Below are 19,219 nucleotides of genomic sequence, written 5' to 3' on the forward strand. Positions count from 1 at the left end.
TACTATCAGCCTAAAAAGGATGCTAACCTTGCAAATCTGACCTTTGCTTTTGCTGTTACTGCTAACCTTACTCAGATCTCTAATGAAGCTGCACACGTGCCTGATCTTCCTATGTGCCGTCCAAGTAGGGGCTGGTGATAGAAGTTTGAGGTTGTCCGGTGGTCTCCATTGGACAACCTGTGCCACGCGAAGGACCTCCGTTTGACTACGACACGTTACTCGATTGGGGTCTGCAAATCAGACTATTGGATTTGGGAGTCCCTCCAATAGTTCTGTCACCTGATCAGAGAACGGGCTTTCAGGACCAGTATTACAACTAAAAGGGAAACAAGCTTTAAGCCCTGCTCAGACCCAAGTTTGGAGACCAAGTCTTCCCTTTTTAAACTAGTTCTTTCGCATGGTGAGTACATTCCCAGTGGTGGCAACCACACCCTCTATTTGCAGAATAATGTTCCTGATACAGTCTTGGTTTGTACTACACACCCCTGTGTACTTTTGTTTGGGCAAGGTGCTCCTTACATAGAGCAGAATCAATCCTTTTCTAGTATCAAAGTCTCTTCCGGTAGGTGGTATGCTACATGCTTATCTCGTCAAAATGTTATACAGCTAAATATAACCTATGTCATGATCTTAATACGGTGAGCAGAATTGTGGCTCCCTGCAAATTTAACCTGGAATTGGGAAGGGGATTCCACCTTGCAGTTATTTAGAAAATCACATCTGCAAGGGGCTTATCATTCCATTTGTCTTCTCAAATTTCCACTCTGGAATGTCAATTAAAAAAACAACTTGAAGAATGGTCACAGCAATTACAAACAAGTATCCTTCAGCAATTACAAGAAGGCTTTCGGTGGTTACATTGGAACACTTGGTTATCTGGGTTAAACATATGCATTTAGGTGATGGCCGCTATATTTACTCTTTTTGTATCTGTTTGCTAGGCATCTGCAGATGGCTTTATGCTACCACCTGACACATCTATGACCAGAGAAGAATGATAGAAGCTTACCTTGTATTGAACAAGGGGGAGATGTAAGGGGTACATGGCATTTGAGGCTGGGGTATGGAAAAAGAGGCACTGTGTATGTTAGTTGTGCATGGGAATGAAACGCCTTGACTCTGAAAGCAGGACAGGGAGTGGAGTGTGTGGTGTGATTCGAAATGCTGAAAACAGCTTCCTGAGAATGGAGTTTGAGTGTGTACAAGGTCACAGGTGCCTCAGCAACCCACCTCAAATGGCCATCTAGTGGATGTTTGTACTTAATACAAGCACTGTCAATAAATACTTGGTGGACGGACGCTGGGACGGACTCTCTCAGAAGAGCTACGCCCTAGCCCTGCTCAGCGGGACCTGTCTTGGCATTCACTGCAAGCTATAAGCTCTGCACACAGCCTCGCCAACATTTACTTTTGTCTTTTTAGTGATAGCCATTCTACCTGGGGTAAGATGATCTCATCGTGGTTTCAATTCGCATTTCCCTGATGACTGGTGATGTTGAACACTTCATACAAGTGTTGACCATTTGTATGTCTTCTTCTGAGAAATAATTCACATGAGAAACACTCCTATTTATTTACCAGTTTTCAAAATAATGATTCCATTGTTTAGCGCCCTCCAAAGGTGATGATGAAATTATTGGTGGACATTTGTATACCTGTGTGAACTCATGGATTTAAACATACAGTTACGTGTCACTTAAAATGTTCTAACAAGTCTGTCACTAGACAATTTCATCATGAGAACATCATAGAGTATATTAGGACCAACATAGATGCTATATAGCCTTCTATACATCTAGATTACAGGGTATAGCCTACTGCTCCTCGGCTACAGATCTGGACAGCATGTTACTGTACTGGATATCTTAGGCAATTATAACACAATGGCAAGTATCTGTGTATCTAACATAGGGAAGGTACAGTAAAAATATGATATAAAAGATTAAAAATGGTACTTAAAAATGTACAGAGTACTTACCATGAAAGGAGCTTGCAGGACTAGAAGCTGTTCTGGCTGAGTCAATGGCGAGACAATATAAAGGCCTAGGGCATTACTATACACCATGCAGGTTTCATAAACATTATTCACTTAGGCTGTACTACGTTTATTTAAGAATATTTCTGGCAGGGTATGGTGGCTCACCCCTATAGTCCCGGCTCTTTGGGAGGCTGTGGCGGGTGGATCACGAGGTCAAGAGTTTGAGGTCAGCCTGGTCAACATGGCAAAACCCTGTTTCTAAAAATACAAAATTTCTAATTCCTAAAAATTAGCCAGGCATGTTGGCGCACACCTGTAATCGCAGCTACTGGGGAGGCTGAGGCAGAAGAATCGCTTGAACACAGGAGGTGGAGGTTGCAGTGAGCCGAGATCACACCACTGCACTCCAACCTGGGTGACAGAGCAAGACTCTGTCTCAAAAAAAAAAGAGTTCTTTCTTCGATAATAAATTAACCATAACTGAAACTTTTTTACTTTATAAAACTTTTTATCTTTTTAACTTTTTGACTCTGTTATAGTAACAGCTTAAAATGTAAATGCATTGTACAGCTGTGCAAAAATATTTTCTTACTTTACATCCTCATCGGTTTTTCTATTTTTAATGTTTTCATTTTTATTTTAACTTTTTACACTTGTTTGTCAAAAAACAAAGACAAACACACACTAGCCTCGGCCCACAAAGGATCGGGACCATCAACATCCCTGTATTCTCCTTCCATACCTTGTCTCGCTTGAAAGGCGTGGAGCTGTCGTCTTCTACAACAGCAATGCCTTTTCTAGAATACTTCCTGAAGCACCTGCCTGAGGCTGTTCACAGCTAATTTTTTAATATATAAGTAGAAGGAATATACTCTGAAATAATGAATAAATGTATAATGTAATAAATATGAGGCAATTCAAATTTTCAGCTCCATTGTAATCTTGCGCAGCCACTGTCCAATGTGCAGTGTCGCTGACCAAAGCCGTTATAATTATGCAGTGCATGTGACTATATTTGAAGTACTTAACCCCACAGGAGTTGTTATTCTTTCTGATGCTCATGTTGCCCCAGGCTTATTTAGTGGGAACTTAATTATGCTAGAGTTTGTGTTCTTTTGATGAAACTGTTTTGGGCTCATCTTGTACATCTCCTGTCCTGTGCCTTGAACTGGCTATTTATCCAAAAAGCCAGTTCTAAATCTAGAATTTAGTAGCAATATGGCAACTAAGAGGGCTCATTACTCCTGGGTAGCCATTTTTTCTATATCTTTTCAGTGGACAGACTAGAAGTATATGTATATGCCTGTACGTAGGTAATTTATTTCCTGTAAATAAGTAGTAGAGTATTGCGTGATCAGATTCAGGGTTTGGTTTTGCTAGTGCAAAACTCCTCACAGGTGTTTATTTTTATCAGTAACTACATACAGTTCCTGTATTTCCTATATACAGCTGATTCTAATTAGTCCCAGTGGACATGTTCTATAAAGTTACGGAGTACACTGAATTAGAGAATACTGAAACATTACTCCTAGAAGAAATGCAGAATTAGATTCCTGTAAGCCTCTGATTATAATATTTTGTCAATCAATCACTATATAACCTGTTGTATGTGCGTTTCTGTATCAAGGTACTTTACTTAATATATATTGTTGATTCATTAACATTGAATTTATAGGTAACACTGTGACTCAGGCCTGAGTGAAACACAGACTGCAGAAAGGACACTGGCTTAAAGTATGAGTGCTTGCTGGGCACAGTAGCTCACACCTGTAGTCCCAGCACTTTGGGAGGCCAAGGCAGGTGGATCACTTGAGGCCAGGAGTTTCAGACCAAAGATGGCGAAAGCCTGTATCTATTAAACATTAAAAAATTAGCCAGCAAAGGTGGCATGCACCTGTAGTTCCAGCTACTTGAGAGGCTAAGGTTGGAGGATCACTTGAGCCCAGGAGGCAGAGACTGCAGTGAGCAGTGATCACACCACTGTACTCCAACCTGGGTGACAGAAAGAAACCCTGTCTCAATCAATCAATCAATCAATATGAGAGCTGGAACAAAAAAGCAAAGTGTGCTTTATTCGACCTCAAACTGGGAACCGATGCATCTGGTGATGCAATATTTTTTCTGAATATGTCCATGGATGACCACAAAAGTGTCATGAATAGAGATTTTTTTCAAATTACAAATAAATTTTAGCAAGTAAGAGAATTCACAAAGACAAATCACAAAGAGAATCAACTGTGTATGTATGTAAATTTATGTACATATATAGTGATAGTTATCGTGATATAGCTAGTTACATATCTTTAAGATAAAAAGCATCAGAAGTTATATTTTCAATTCAGGACTATGGAGTTTTTACTAAATCTTCTGAGTCTTATATCTGCATCTCTTTTCTCCCATGCTGAAAATCTTGGTTCTTAATGACACTAACATAATTCCAAAGCAGGATCAATGACAAACAAACCGATTTGAAACCACAAGATCTGAATTATTAACTTTTCCTTTTGCCTCAGGCTCCAATATGACACAGCATGGTACTGACACTGCTCCTGCCTTTATCTAAAATTTTTATTTTTTTTGGCATTTTTATTTTTTTATTATTATTTTTTGAGACGGAGTTTCGCTCTTGTTATCCAGGCTGGAGTGCAGTGGCACGATCTCGGCTCACCGCAACCTCTGCCTCCTGGGTTCAGGCAATTCTCCTGCCTCAGCCTCCTGAGTAGCTGGGATTACAGGCATGCACCACCATGCCCAGCTAATTTTTTGTATTTTTAGTAGAGACGGGGTTTCATCATGTTGACCAGGATGGTCTCGATCTGCCGACCTTGTGATCCACCCACCTCGGCCTCCCAAAGTGCTGGGATTACAGGCGTGAGCCATCGCGCCCGGCCCCAATCATTGCTTCATATATAGTTATTTTGTAGGCAGCAAGGTAATGGGCCCACTCTACCTTGGCTGGAAACATACCATTTGAGTTAGTTCTTATAAAAAATAAAGGCTGACTCGGGGTTAAAACGAGAGCACAGATGACAAAGCAAAGAGCCACAGAATCTTCTCATGAAGTTGGACAGATGACCTAATCAAGAAACGCAATATATGCTGGACTTAATTTTAAAATTTCTAGTGAACGTGACTGCTATATTCTTCCTATTTTCTTCTTTTTCCATGAATGTGCCTACTGCAGTTCATGTCTATGTCTCTTACTACTGTGTTTGGTGTTTGTGTGGAGGGAGTACAGAACTTATGTCTCTTAAGCTCACAAATCTTCAGATTGAGTGGAAGCACACCTGACTAGTTTCATCTCCATCTGGATCTGATTCATAAGAGACCCTAAACCTCAAGCCTAAGCCTAATGACTGACTGGGATGAAAGCTTCTTTAGAGGATTTGAATATATTTTCATGTGGGAGAAATATAAATATGTGGCCAGAGGGTAAACTGGTGTTCACACTCCTTCTATAGAGGTAGAATTATGATCCCACTTCTTGAATACACGTGGGGTCTGTGACAACTCTGACACACAGAAAAAATGACGCTGTGCCACTATCTGGGCCTAGGCCCCAAGATGGCACTTTCCACCTCTTATGTCTTGGAACTGTCCTTTGGAATGGTTGTTCTGGGAGAAGCCAGAAGCCATATAGCAAGTCCAACTACCATGAAATTGCTATATATGGAGAAAGTCATACTAGCCAGTCCCCAGCCGCTCCAGCCGTTCTAGGCCAGATGCCAGACAGTCAAGTGAAGGAACCATGTGGAATATTCTAGACCAGCATATACCATATGGAGAACAGAGGCCCTAAACATATAGCTGCATTCATCTCCAGATGCTTGAACCACTCTAGCCAAGGCCCCAGACATCATGAAGCAGAGGCAAATCATCCAGCCGAGCCCTTACCAAATGTCTTACCTATAAAACACTAGATATAATAAAATGGCTATTGCAACAAGCCACGAAAATAGGGAGTTTTTATTCACTAATGTATCCCTTACATACAGAACAGTGACTGGCATATTAAAGACACTGAAATATTTGTTTTGAGCCAACTTAAAAATGGTATTTCTAGATCACCAAGAAAGCGAGTGCAGTGTATACGAAATACAGTTTGAAAGTAGGCATTTCAACATTTAGAGGTTGAGCAAATGAAGAGGAACCAGCAAAGCAGACGGAGAGACTGTAAGAACAATGTTCTAGAATCAGAGTAAAGACAGTGTTTCATAAAGGGGAAGTGAGCAAGTGTGTCACTGATACGCTGATAGATAAAAATGAGCACTGAGCATTAATTCTGGATCTGCTAGTGTGGAAAGTCACCAATGACCTTGACCCGAAGAGTTTAGTAGAAGGATGAGGATGAAGCCAAACTTCATTCTCACTGCACTGAGAATAGAATGAGAACAGAGGAGAGAAAACAGACTTTTTAGAAGTGAGTTTTCCGTCAACTACAGGAAGGGCTAGAAGGAAGACGCAATGCCAAGATTTGCTGTTTACACCTTATAAAAAGGTTATTGTATGCTAATAGAAATAATCCCGTAAAGAAGAGAAAAAAATAATAACACAGAGAGAAGAGGCACTTTAGTAGTTGAGAAGGGATAAAATCCAGTGCATAGATGAGTGGACTGGCCCTAGATAAGAACAACAAAAAAATTTATCTGGAGGTATGAAGAGAAAAAGTAGAGTTCATAGGTATAAATGCAGGCATACTGACAAATGTGCTACAGATTTCCTTCTATTTGCTTCTATTTTCTCAGTAGAAAACGAAGTACAGTCATAATCTGAGAATGAAGATGGGAGACCTGAAATAGTCCTTCAGCACTGCACTCAAATATACTTGGCACATATCTCACTTGAGAACTTACCACATTGTGCTGTCATTATTTACGTATACATCTCTTTTTCCACTAAATTATAAAATTATGTAAGGTAGAGGAAGTACTTTTTATTTTTGCTTTACCAGCACATAACACAGTGCTCTAACAAATGTTTGTTAACTCACTGATTGAATAAATTAGTGTTATTGATTTCTTTAAGATTTGGGAACAAAGCCAAGAGTGTTAAAACAGCAATCAATAAATACTGTCAAACATCTACTTGATATATATGCCCAAGTGTAGGCTGCAAATATTCAAAAACTGAAAACATTAAACTTCAACTTGTGAAATTAACAACTACAGACGGAACACAAACATTTTGCTTTTTAACATACTAAGGAAGTAATTACATGCTAATATAAAAAATGTGCAGAGTTATAAGTTACACTGGAGTATATTTCACACTGAATCTAGGTATCCAACATTTACAAAACAGCAAAGTTCAGCTTCCAAAAAGCCAGTATCTGAAAAAAAGTTACTATAACTATAATTTCCATTGAAAAAAAGTAGAAGCACTCACAATATAAAAACTGTTTACTTACAAAATATGACTGTGGTGTGAGTTGAGAACAAATAAAAATTACATTCCATGGATCAAGTAAGGGAAAACAGAATGTCCCACACTCTCATCCAGGCATGGTGGCTCACACGTGCAATCCCAGCATTTTGGGAAGCTGAAATAGGAGGACAGCTTGAGATAGGAGTCAAAGGCTACAGTGAGCTACAACTGGGTCGCTGCACTCCAGCCTGGGTGAAAGGGCCAGACTCTGTCTTCATAAATAAAAATAAAACAAAAAGAAAAATAAATAAAAACTCTCATTACTTAAGATTTTGGGACAATCAGTACAACTCAAAACCAACGATTAGGCTACAATTTGTTAACTTACACGCAAACCCCAAACCACCCTAAAATGGGTTATTTGGAACAGTTACTTTCAGAAACACCAAGATTCAAAGATACTGTTTAAAAATCCAGAAATAAAAACAAACTTGAATCATATATATTTTCAGTATCATTTAATTCTTTAATACTTTGGGGACAGTTCCTTTTCCTTTAACAAAAAGAACAGAAGTGATACTATATACTGCTATTAGAAAATGAAGAGCTTTTCTATGAAATCCTGACATTAAATCATTACTGAATACACGAAGTCTTATTTTTTAAAATGCACAAGAAGCCAGAAAATAGACTTAACAACCCAACAAGGATTTCCTATGCTTTCTAAATATCCCTTCAGAAAAGCCCTTCTCTAAATTAACTGAACAATTTGGAATACCAAGAAGAAGGTACAGAACAGGAACGTGAACAGATCATCGAATATATGTGTTTTTACTCCCTGGTGACTAAAATGAAGTCCACAGGAGCAGGTGAAGAAGAACAACGCAATCTCCTGATGTACAGCTGTCACAGACTCAGAGCAGTCTGCTGCTGTGACTCCTCTGCCTGTGACCTGAGGGTCGGTTGCCTCATTAGATGCAGGGGAAATAAAACTGACGGGATCTGAAGAGAGATTTTAAAACGGAAGGTACACTCAGCAGTTTTTACTTTTGGTGAAGTCATACGGTTTCCACCACTGAGCAAACTGCAGTGCCTTTCTCCTCTGATCCTCAAAGCCTTCTCGGATGCCTTTCCTCCAAAGTCGTGGCTCTAAATCCAGCATCCCACCAATGATTTCCTTTGAAGGAATGAGCAAAGCAAAAACACAAGCATGTGTAAATAATAATGAAACCAGAAATCAAACTATTTGTTTATTCTGCTATAAAATATAACAAGTAGTTCTCCATGACAATGTTTAATAGTAAATACTAGTTGAAATTTTAAAATATTGTTTTCAATTAATTCTACCTCTGCGAACCCTGTGATTCTAGGAGTTCAAGTTAGCTGTATCTCCTATCAAGCAACTTATCCATTTTGTTGCTGCTTATTAGCTCATCTACTAGATGGTAACAAAGGGGAAGCAGAAAAGTAAAATTTAATTAATTTGGTCTCTATGAGAGGCTCTGGTAAACAATTTTGCAAAACAGTCAATCAACTTGTGGCAATTATTCACTTTATTGCTCAACTGCAGTTAAACCCAGGCTAATGTTCTCTCTCTCTACCAAGCATATTTCTAAATTAGTTTCTTCCACTATTAGTAGGAAATCTTTTTTCAGGAAATAAAATTCTATTTTAATACTAGCGTAAGTAAACCTATTAATAGAATTAAAAATTATGTATTACTTTCATTTAAAAAATCACATCCTCAAGTCCTAAAACAAATGGCTTTTTGGTTATCTGCTTATCATTCTTGATTTCCTTCAAGAGCCTCTTCCTGTGCTGTTAGCTATAGAAAGAAATCAAATTTAGGCATGTGAGTATCCATGTACAGAAAGACATGGGGGAGACTCCTAAAACTTAGATGCTTAAAGGGAGGGCAGTATGGCAACAAAGCAAACGAAACAACACAGACTAAGGGTCAAATTCCGCATAGTCAGTCTAGCTCCACTGGACTGTGTGGCGAGATCCTACACAAACCACATCATCTCGCAGATGCAGTTTCTTCATCTTACTTGGGGACCTACTATGCACAAGCAAATAAAACTGACGGGATCTGAAGAGAGACTGGTAGGGGATAGAGCAATCCGTATTGGTAGGGACAGAGCAATCACTAACATTCAGCTGTCTTCAGCCAGAACAGAATCTGGAGTTGTGCGGAAGCAGTAATAACCCAGCTATACAGCATACTGTCTCATGAAGGTAAGTGCCAAACAGACCATTTGGAAACTCGAAAAAAGAAAAATTCTATTTGTTGGATAGACCAGGAGATGCTTCATGGAAAAGAGAATCTCCTATCATCAGGGAAGAGGGGCAAAGGGGTCAAGAGAGATAGAGAAAAGAGAAATGTGGCAAATTTAGATTTAGTTCAAGAGTTTCTCAGCATTGGTCCAAATAAGCAATGTAGTTTAAGAAAGACTAGCTTATCAAAGTTTACCTAAAACTGTCTATAAAATATCAAGTTTTGTCTTACAGGTACCATATAAGCTTGCTGTCTGTTCGTTATCCACGCAGCTGTTAATGCACAAAGACTATCCCAACAATCTTTTCTTTGTCTCTGAACAACTGCTTAAGTAGCAGACTGCAGGGAGTTCTTGAGTCCACAGGCTGTGTCTTAAAAAGCACATTTTGGGGAAAATGGCTCAGTGACACAGTGCTGACAGAGAAATTCACTTTTCACTCCAAAACTGTATCATATAAACCAGAATGCATGAATAATAAGTGAAGGGAGGCCAATCTCCCAGTTTAATGTATACAACTGTATTTTTAAAATGAGTATTTTAAGTCCTTTTTTCTAGGACCAACTTTTTGTTTTTGTTTTTTAATAAATCCAGCCATAGAACTTTCAGTTATAAAGCTCTACTGAATAACAACAGGATTTTTCAGAACAGCGGAAAAACATTTTTTTCTAGTTAAAAAAAAAAATTGTGAACACATCTCAAACAAGTTTCCGTAATATGTTGTAACAGCTCAAAGATGCACGTTACTTTGTTACTCTGGTTAACCCATTAAGGACAAGATCATTACAGGTTCTCAATCAAACCTCTGGAGTTGCGATTCCTCTTGAGATATTTTTACTCATTGCAGAAGATAGTCCTCTGCAGGAGATGAAAGTGGGGAGCAGGGCGGAGAACAGGGAATCCCAAGCAGAGTTCATTGAGGCCTCCTTTGTTAGAGGGCCTGGCTACACAGGGATAAATATGACTGGAAGGGCCTGGTCTATACTAGATTAAAGGCTCACTTCTAGGGCTATCACTGCCCAGACTACTTCTGACTGTTTCAGCTGCTGCATTAACTTTATTCCAGTTCTGGATACAAATAAACTTCTGAGATATTCTGCAGACGTTAATTTTAAAACCATACCCCACAGAATATAAGGTGATCTGTGAAAGCGGATCAAAAGATCCGTATGCTAATATTTGCCCAGAAACTGTCAGCGTAAAATGAGTCATGTGTTCTTCCTGGACTATGTCTTGTTTAATTATAAATGAAGATGAGAAAATTTGTTCTCTAGCTCAACCCTGACTATATGTACCCCTAGTTTTGTCACTTATTAGCACATTACCCTAGGCAAGTTACCTAATCTCTCTGTAGCTCAGTTTCTTCATCTGTAAAGTGAAATGTATAATAGTATCCACACAACAGGATTATTGTTAGCATTAAATGAATGCAGCTGGCACACTGTAAGCCCTTAATAAGCTTTAGCAATTATCATAATTCTCAACACAATCCTGGCTGCCTCCAAAAACAAGCATTATAGTAACTGTTGACACTGTCAAGAAATGTTCGGTTCTAAAGTAACATTCCTGACTCTGTTATGTATATTCTGGGATAGTTTTATTAATAGTTGCTAGGTATTTTCTCTCTAAAACCTGGGTGGAGCAGTACTCATCAGCTTCTCTGTATACTGTGCCCAAAGTTTCTATTTCCCTTCAAAAGAAAAATGTTACCAAATTGCTAACTCTGGGATTTTATCAAATTTGTAAGCATACCTTTCCAAAGTAATGAGAGAATTTCTGCTGATCTTCAATTACATGGGCAAACCCTCCGTGAAGGCCAAAATCCACAGAGAAATAAGGTAACCCTCTGGGTACCTAAATAAACAGACAAATCACAAATGGTATACAGTATGAAATCAGGAAGTTATGTTTAATCCCTCCCCTCTTCTCTGGAGGGACAGTAATTTCAGGCATTCCTCAAGACAAATGTATAAAATTAATGTCCAATTCTAGAAATATTTAAACAATGACCTACATTTCTGAGTAAAATATTTCATTTTGGTAGCCTTTCAGCCAGATAGTTCACCATTATCTACCAATTATAATCAAAACCAACTATTTTTCTGTCCTTGGGGAAAACCAGGAGGAAAAATGATGCTTTTTAAAAACACAAATGCAGAATAATTTTCCCTTAGGCTACACAAATAGAGAATAAGCATATGCCTTCTTAAATTCTACTCATGATGCAGAACAGCAAGAGAGACCTGGCCACATACAAAGAGCTCTCCTTGAGCCTTTACAGCTGTGCATTTATCAAAGATAAATTATACAAAAATAATCATAATTTTGTTATGAGCTGGTAAAGGAGATGTAGCAATACTTAGTTTATCAGGCTTATTTCAAAATATCTCCAGGATTAAATCCCTATTGTCTTTTTCTCTTCCTTCTTTACTCCTCCCCTTTTTCCCTCACTCTCTCTCTCTACACACACACACACACACACACACACACACACACACACACACACTTTATCTCATGACTAGAAAAAGCCAAAACTTCTTGCTTTATCAATTAAGTAGATTTTGGGTCCTTGCCAGTTTTGCTTCAAAGCCCAAACTTTGCCACTATAAATTATCCAAGTGCATCAATTTAAGGTAACATTTCTCCTCTCGAAACCACTCACACAGTTAAACCACTCACACAGTTAAACCACTCATACAGTTAAACCACTCACACAGTTAAACCACTCACACAGTTAAACCAACCACTCACACAGTTAAACCACTCACACAGTTAAACCACTCACACAGTTAAACCAACCACTCACACAGTTAAACCACTCACACAGTTAAACCAACCACTCACACAGTTAAACCACTCACACAGTTAAACCAACCACTCACACAGTTAAACCACTCACACAGTTAAACCAACCACTCACACAGTTAAACCACTCACACAGTTAAACCAACCACTCACACAGTTAAACCACTCACACAGTTAAACCAACCACTCACACAGTTAAACCACTCACACAGTTAAACCAACCACTCACACAGTTAAACCAACCACTCACACAGTTAAACCACTCACACAGTTAAACCAACCACTCACACAGTTAAACCAACCACTCACACAGTTAAACCACTCACACAGTTAAACCAACCACTCACACAGTTAAACCACTCATACAGTTAAACATACTTACTTTACTTATTTGGCACTGAACCACAGGATCCTACTTAACTATACAAATTGTGCATTGTGTCCTTAAAAAGGCACACTGTGGAAGGTCACAGTATGGTATAGTGGAAAGCGGTCACCTTGAAATATTATAAGGCAACTAAAATTAAGGCTTATAAAAAGTTCCTGTTATTTAAAAAGTAAAAGTAAAAATCTGTTTACAAAACAGTGTATAACATTAAATACAGACAAATGGGTTACGATTTGTGGCTTTAATTTTTCTTTCTATATTTCTGCATTTTTAAATATAATAATTATGTATGACCTTGACTATTAGGAAAAAATAAAGTAAAAGAGACAGACAAGGCTCCAGCTGCAACTCTGATTCTCATAAGTGTATTTCAGACAAGTTAATTAACATCTCTGAGTCGCATGAGAAACATGAATGCCCTAGTCCCCAATTTGCCATGAATATGCTGCCTTACATGACAAAAGGGACTTTGCAGATGTGATTAAGCATCTTGAAATGAGGGGATTATCCTGGCTAATCCAGATTGGCCCAATGTAATCATAAAGACACTATTAAGAGAGAGATAGGAGGGTCAGAGTGAGAGAAAGATGGAAGATACTACACTCTTGGCTTTGAAGATGAACAAAGGGGCCATAAGCCATGGAATGCAGGTGGCTTCTAACAGCTAGAAAGGGCAAAGGAACAGATTCTTTCTAGAGCTGCCGGAAGGAATGCAGGCCTGCTGACACCTTGATTTTAGCCCTAAGAAACCCAATTTATACTTGTGATCATCAGATTTTTAAGATAAATCTGTGGTGTTTTAGGCCAAGATGTTTGAGGTAATTTCATAGAGCAGCAATAGGAAACCGCTATACATGCCAAGGCTCAACAAACTATGGCATATTTGCCAAGATGGCACAATGAACACATCGCTACTTTCCACAAAATGCAACTGCTGTCACAGCTTCCCTATTCTCTCCCTGCAGGAAGCAAAGGGTACAAATTGCTGCTTGCTAGAAGAGTTGCTAGTCAGCAGGCGCTGCAAAGTCAAAGCGTAGGTACATTTACCACTTTCTTTTCCCTGCACTGGCCAGTCAGAGAAAATGCATTTGAAACTCTCATACCACTCTTTAAAGGCACCGACAGAATTAAAGCAAACTGTTAATTTATGGTAGGAAAATAGAAGAAGTATTTGGGTTGTTCACTTCTTGAGTTTGAAGGCCTCTGGTAAACCCACATTTTCGTGAGAAGTGCTTTCCTTAATTTATAATATCAGTCTCTAAATGTTGGATGTTTCTTCGATTTCCATAGTTACCACAAAATTAAACTTAAAATACAATTTTTTAAAGTTCAGAAAGAATTCTCATGCAATATCACTAAAAGAGCCTTGTGAAAGACAGCTTTTCTTGACAGTTACTTATTATCATGTAATTCCTCTGCAACGAACACTCAGATCTGTTTTTCCTGTTTATTTCCATGAACTTCACATTACACTGAAAAGAAAGCAAATGGGCCAGAGAAAATGAACCAAATGGGTGGAAAAAGAGAAGTTTACCTTCATACAGCATAGAAAGATATAAATTTTAAAAAGTCAGAATGTATTACATATACGTGAATCTCTATTATAAGCCAAGAATTTACATAGTGAAAAAAAAAAAACACCCCACCCTCAATGATGCAGGCAAAATACTGTATGAAATTATGAAGGACATAAAGCTGTTAAAAAGAAGTATAATAAGGTTCTTTCAGAAATCATAATAATGTTAAAGTAACTCAGTATCATTCACTTCATGTTTAAAAATACTTTTATTAATTTTTGAAAACATAATGGAACATTTATTAACTAAAACTTCTTTGGAATTATTCTTACACTTATGTACTCTTCCCATTCTTAATTCCATCCACATAATTATAAAATCTTAAATCTAAAAGGAGCTGGGCGCAGTGGCTCATACCTGTAATCCCAGCACTTGGGGAAGCCAACATAGGCCAATCACAAGGTCAAGATTTCAAGACCAGTCTGACCAACATGGTGAAAGCCTATCTCTACTAAAAATACAAAACTCAGCTGGGCGTGGTGGTGCACACCTGTAATCCCAGCTACTCAGAAGACTGAGGCAGGAGAATCACCTGAACCTGGGGGATGGAGGCTGCAGTGAGCCAGGATCACACCACTGTACCACAGCCTGTGCGACAAAGCAAGACTGTCTCAAAAAAAAGGGATCTCAAGAGGTCACCTGGCTCGTCCTTCATCGACCGTGACCCACAGCTAGTCTCAGATACGATACCATGAGATGCCTTAATAAAAGCAATTGTCGCTGTCTTTGAAATGCTTTAAAGTTGAGTATACAATTGCCATTTTACAGGATCTGTATTTCTTATTTTTCATAATGTTAAGTTAAAATATTAAGACCTCCTGGCTACTTAATTCAGGCACTTGAGCTTTTACAAAAGAAACAAATAATAAGGTACTAGACGGTTCGCCAGTAAGAAAATGTATATACATTATAGAAAATGGGCACTAATACATCAAAATGTTTTTCCTTTGAAACATTTTCATTAAAATTGTGTTCTGAAAGAATACTTAACAGCATGAGAAATTATAACATGAGAAGTGAAACACCTAGCACAAAAGATGTATGTATATTAAATGCCTTTTTCTATAAGCACATAAAGGAGAGAAGTAAACAGTACATTGAGTGGGTTTGTTTGGTTTTGTTCTATTTTGTTTTTTAACGTGTTGTCTGGCCCAATTCATCAGCAGAGAAGAGAAGATGATTGTAGATAGTGTTTTACCTCTGAAATAGCACTATGTATCTTGAATAGTGTAATAAGACGGAGCCTTTTGATTGGAACCTAGTAAGTGTGACAAGGAATCCTACTAGTTACGTGACAGTTAACAGGAGTCTGGCTTCCCAAAAGAAGGAATAAGTATTCTAGCGACATCTAACAGAACAGGGACTGGCAAATCTTTTCTGAAAACGACCACACAATAAAATACTTTAGGCTTTGCAGGTCATACGTTCTTGGTGGAGACAACTTAAATGTGTCCTTGTACCATGAAAGCAGAACATATGCTTATGAGCACACCTAAGCAAATGAGCGTGGCTGTGTTCCAATAAAAGTGCATTTACACAAACAGGCAGAAGACCGGGTTTAGCATGCAGGGCTTGAGTTGCCAACCCCAGCACTAGATTCCATCAAGTCTGGAATCTTTCTGTTTTTTCCCACTATGTACAAAAAGCATCCTGAAGAGTGCCTGGTAAATAACAGGCACACGATAAATTTCTGTAGCATCAACTTCTTTTTCTTTTTCTTTTTTTTTTTTGAGACGGAGTTTCACTCTCGTTACCCAGGCTGGAGTGCAAATGGCGCGATCTCGGCTCACCCCAACCTCCGCCTCCTGGGTTCAGGCAATTCTCCTGCCTCAGCCTCCTGAGCAGCTGGGATTACAGGCACGCGCCACCATGCCCAGCTAATTTTTTTTGTATTTTTAGTAGAGACGGGGTTTCACCATGTTGACCAAGATGGTCTCAATCTGTTGGCCTCGTGATCCATCCACCTCGGCCTCCCAAAGTGCTAGGATTACAGGCTTGAGCCACCGTGCCCAGCCCAACTTCTTTTTCAGTAGAAAAACAAAAAGGAACCACATTCTATTAAAATCTCTATTCCATTTAATTTGTATTTCTAGAAAAGAAAAAGGAATCATTACCAGACACACTCAACTTACATGTAACCTGTACATAAAAGTTGATCTGCAAATAAAGATTAAACTACGAAGTGTGATTAAGCAAGTCTCAAGAAAAATCCACAATCTAACTCAGCTGCTATTTTACAGTTTTACAGGAACATAATAGTGAACCTCTGTACAAGGAAAAGAAAATGAGTTCCCAATTCAAAATAGAACCTCTAGGAACATTTTTCTCTCAGTATAATTACAGAACAATATATTCCAAGAAGGCCCTTCTCACTACTTGTTCCACAGGGGCTGAGAAGCTTACCATAGGAGTGCTTACGGCAGACTAACAGCTGTCATAGCCAATTATAAGGACTACAGTGGCAGAAGACCAAAGGTCAGGGAGAAACATTCACGTGAACAAATAGAAACGCTCTACAAAGAAATTAGCATTTTCTAGACCAGGTAGGATAAAAATAACTTCTTCATTTGTGGAACTGGTTATTTTGCCTTCAACCAGTGATCTCTTTCTCAACTAAGATGTAGAAATGAATAAAGATGCTGAGCACTGGGATAATTTCTTTTACCATAAAAAAAAAAAATTGATACTTACAGACTTTCTGATATCTTTTAAAGAGAGATCTATCAACTTCTTGTTCATGGACCATTCTTCATCAGATTCCATTATGGCTTTCTAAAATACAGTCATTTATTAAGTGAAAAGAGAACATGTAAGTCAATAAAAAGCAGACAGCTTATAACAAGTAATGCAGTGAATTAATTATGGGGTATATTAGACATAGGAGGCCATTATTCTGAACTGATTAAGGCTTTAATTTTAGTTATTTAAAATATGAACGTCTTACATTTTTAAAATCCTATCGTTAGCCAAACATGATATTATTTTACTCATTCTTAACTGTTGTACTAACTTGAGCTCAACTTTACATGACAATCCTTAATAAGACCAACCAATGTAATATGAAACATAATTTGTGTTCATAAAGTTCAATTTAATATGGAACATCATTTGTGAACCTTAGTAATCTCTATGCAGTAATCTTGCTGCAGTCAGAGAGATTACTAAATAAGTTCATTTAGTTGTACTGTTCTTCCAAAAAGTAACAGAGTAAGTTACATGTTTTCTGGAACCAAAGACGTGCACGATTTCTGCCCATATAATGACAAAGTAAAAATACAGGAAAAAAATGTGCTCTAGAACACAAAGCCTATGTTTTTAAAATGCAGAAAGCATAAGTCTATTTCAAGCGGATAGCAACTTAACTTTGATTGTATGCAACTCAACGATTTTATTTACCCCACACACGTTTTATGTTTTTGATGTCAGAATTTATACAACTATAATCTGTCAATTTGTAATTTAAAAAATAAGAATTTTTTTAAATGCAGGGAGAAAATACATAGAAATAGAATAATAGTTTTTATGCTAAGCAATGTAACTACTATTTATGCTAAAGAAATATGTAAAAGCCAGAGTGATGAATATAAAGTAGCTTCATGTTTTTACAGTACTGTTACTAATGAAGCAGATTTTAAAGGTAAAATAACACTCTAATAAGTTCACTTTAAATAGAAAAGATACAGTGCTATTCCCTACTTAAAAGGTATAACTTGCGTGGCTTGACACTGTAATATAGCACATTCAATACAAAAGCAGCTTCAATGATCACATAAAAGGTTTAGTGTACAGCTACTCAGGAGGCTGAGGGAGGAGAATTGCCTGAACCCAGGAGGCGGAGGTTGCGGTGAGCCGAGATTGCACCATTGCACTCCAGCCTGCGTAGCAAGAGCGAAACTCCGGCTCAAAAAAAAAAAAAAGGTTTAGTGTAGTAAAGTGATACACCATTCTAAGAGATGACATTTTTGTTAACCCTTATGAGCAAAAGTGGCTGCTCTATGTTAGGTTATATTCCTCAAATGACTCTAGTCACAATCATCTAGGACTGTATTGAGGAAGTACAAAATTAAGCACACTGAAAAAAGGTATAATAATCTCTTTTCAACCAAGTTTGGTTAACACAGGACTGGCATGGGTCTTTGGGATTATCTGGCTTATTCTGTTATACCTTAATAGCATAATTCTTCATATCAAGTAATCAAATTGTCGTTAAAAATTGCCAGAGAGAAAGTAGAATTTTACCAATTCATAAATCTTAACAGATTTCACAATTCTTTACTGGAACTTACAGTTCATATTAATACATTTTGTCATCCCATGCTGCCTAAACGTTTCACATGCAATCTTCTTATACCAGATCACAAAACATTGTCTTCCTTTATCTCTGGACTTGTTACTGTTTCATATATGGTTCTACATTTACACATCTGTATTAGTCTATAAATTACAACGTATTTAGGTCAGGATCAAACACATGCTATTTTATAAAAGCTCTTTGAATACTGTAAATTATACTTAGTTGGTTATGAACTCTAGTCATTATATGTCCAAAATCACATATCAAGGTTAGAATTTGTTCTTTTTACAAGAAGCATGAAATATTAAATACCAAAACAGCAATACCTTGCCTCAGCAATTGTAACGTGTACTATTTGTTATCTTTGGCTCTAGTGTATTTCAGTAGTCAGTTTTCTAGAGTTCTGACTATAATTTTGACTTGAAAGTATTTCAAAGTAAAATAACGACTTCATCTGAGAAATAGGAAATTAAAATAGAAATTATAAGTTACCATTTAATAGTATATCTGTACTCCTAAATAAGCATGCTTTTAAAA

At 37.8% G+C, this 19,219-nt stretch overlaps 1 protein-coding gene across 7 annotated transcripts in view; it reads right to left on the minus strand.

The window, feature by feature from the left end:
- Positions 1–19,219, minus strand: part of CWF19L2 (CWF19 like cell cycle control factor 2) — a 172,181-nt gene that overhangs the window by 43,124 nt on the left and 109,838 nt on the right. For 6 of the 7 annotated variants that reach the window (XM_035264427.3, XM_035264426.3, XM_035264425.3 and 3 more), the window contains 3 exons: positions 17,080–17,160; positions 11,371–11,472; positions 7,846–8,519 (listed from right to left, as the gene is read on the minus strand). In XM_035264427.3, the coding sequence (XP_035120318.3) occupies positions 8,376–8,519; positions 11,371–11,472; positions 17,080–17,160 (327 nt within the window). In that variant the 3' untranslated portion in view covers positions 7,846–8,375. Of the gene's footprint in view, positions 1–7,845; positions 8,520–11,370; positions 11,473–17,079; positions 17,161–19,219 lie in introns of those variants that run through there. The other variant, XM_078339371.1, reaches the window with a different exon arrangement.

Source organism: Callithrix jacchus, chromosome 10 (assembly GCF_049354715.1).
Source record: "Callithrix jacchus isolate 240 chromosome 10, calJac240_pri, whole genome shotgun sequence".
NCBI lineage: Eukaryota > Metazoa > Chordata > Mammalia > Primates > Cebidae > Callithrix > Callithrix jacchus.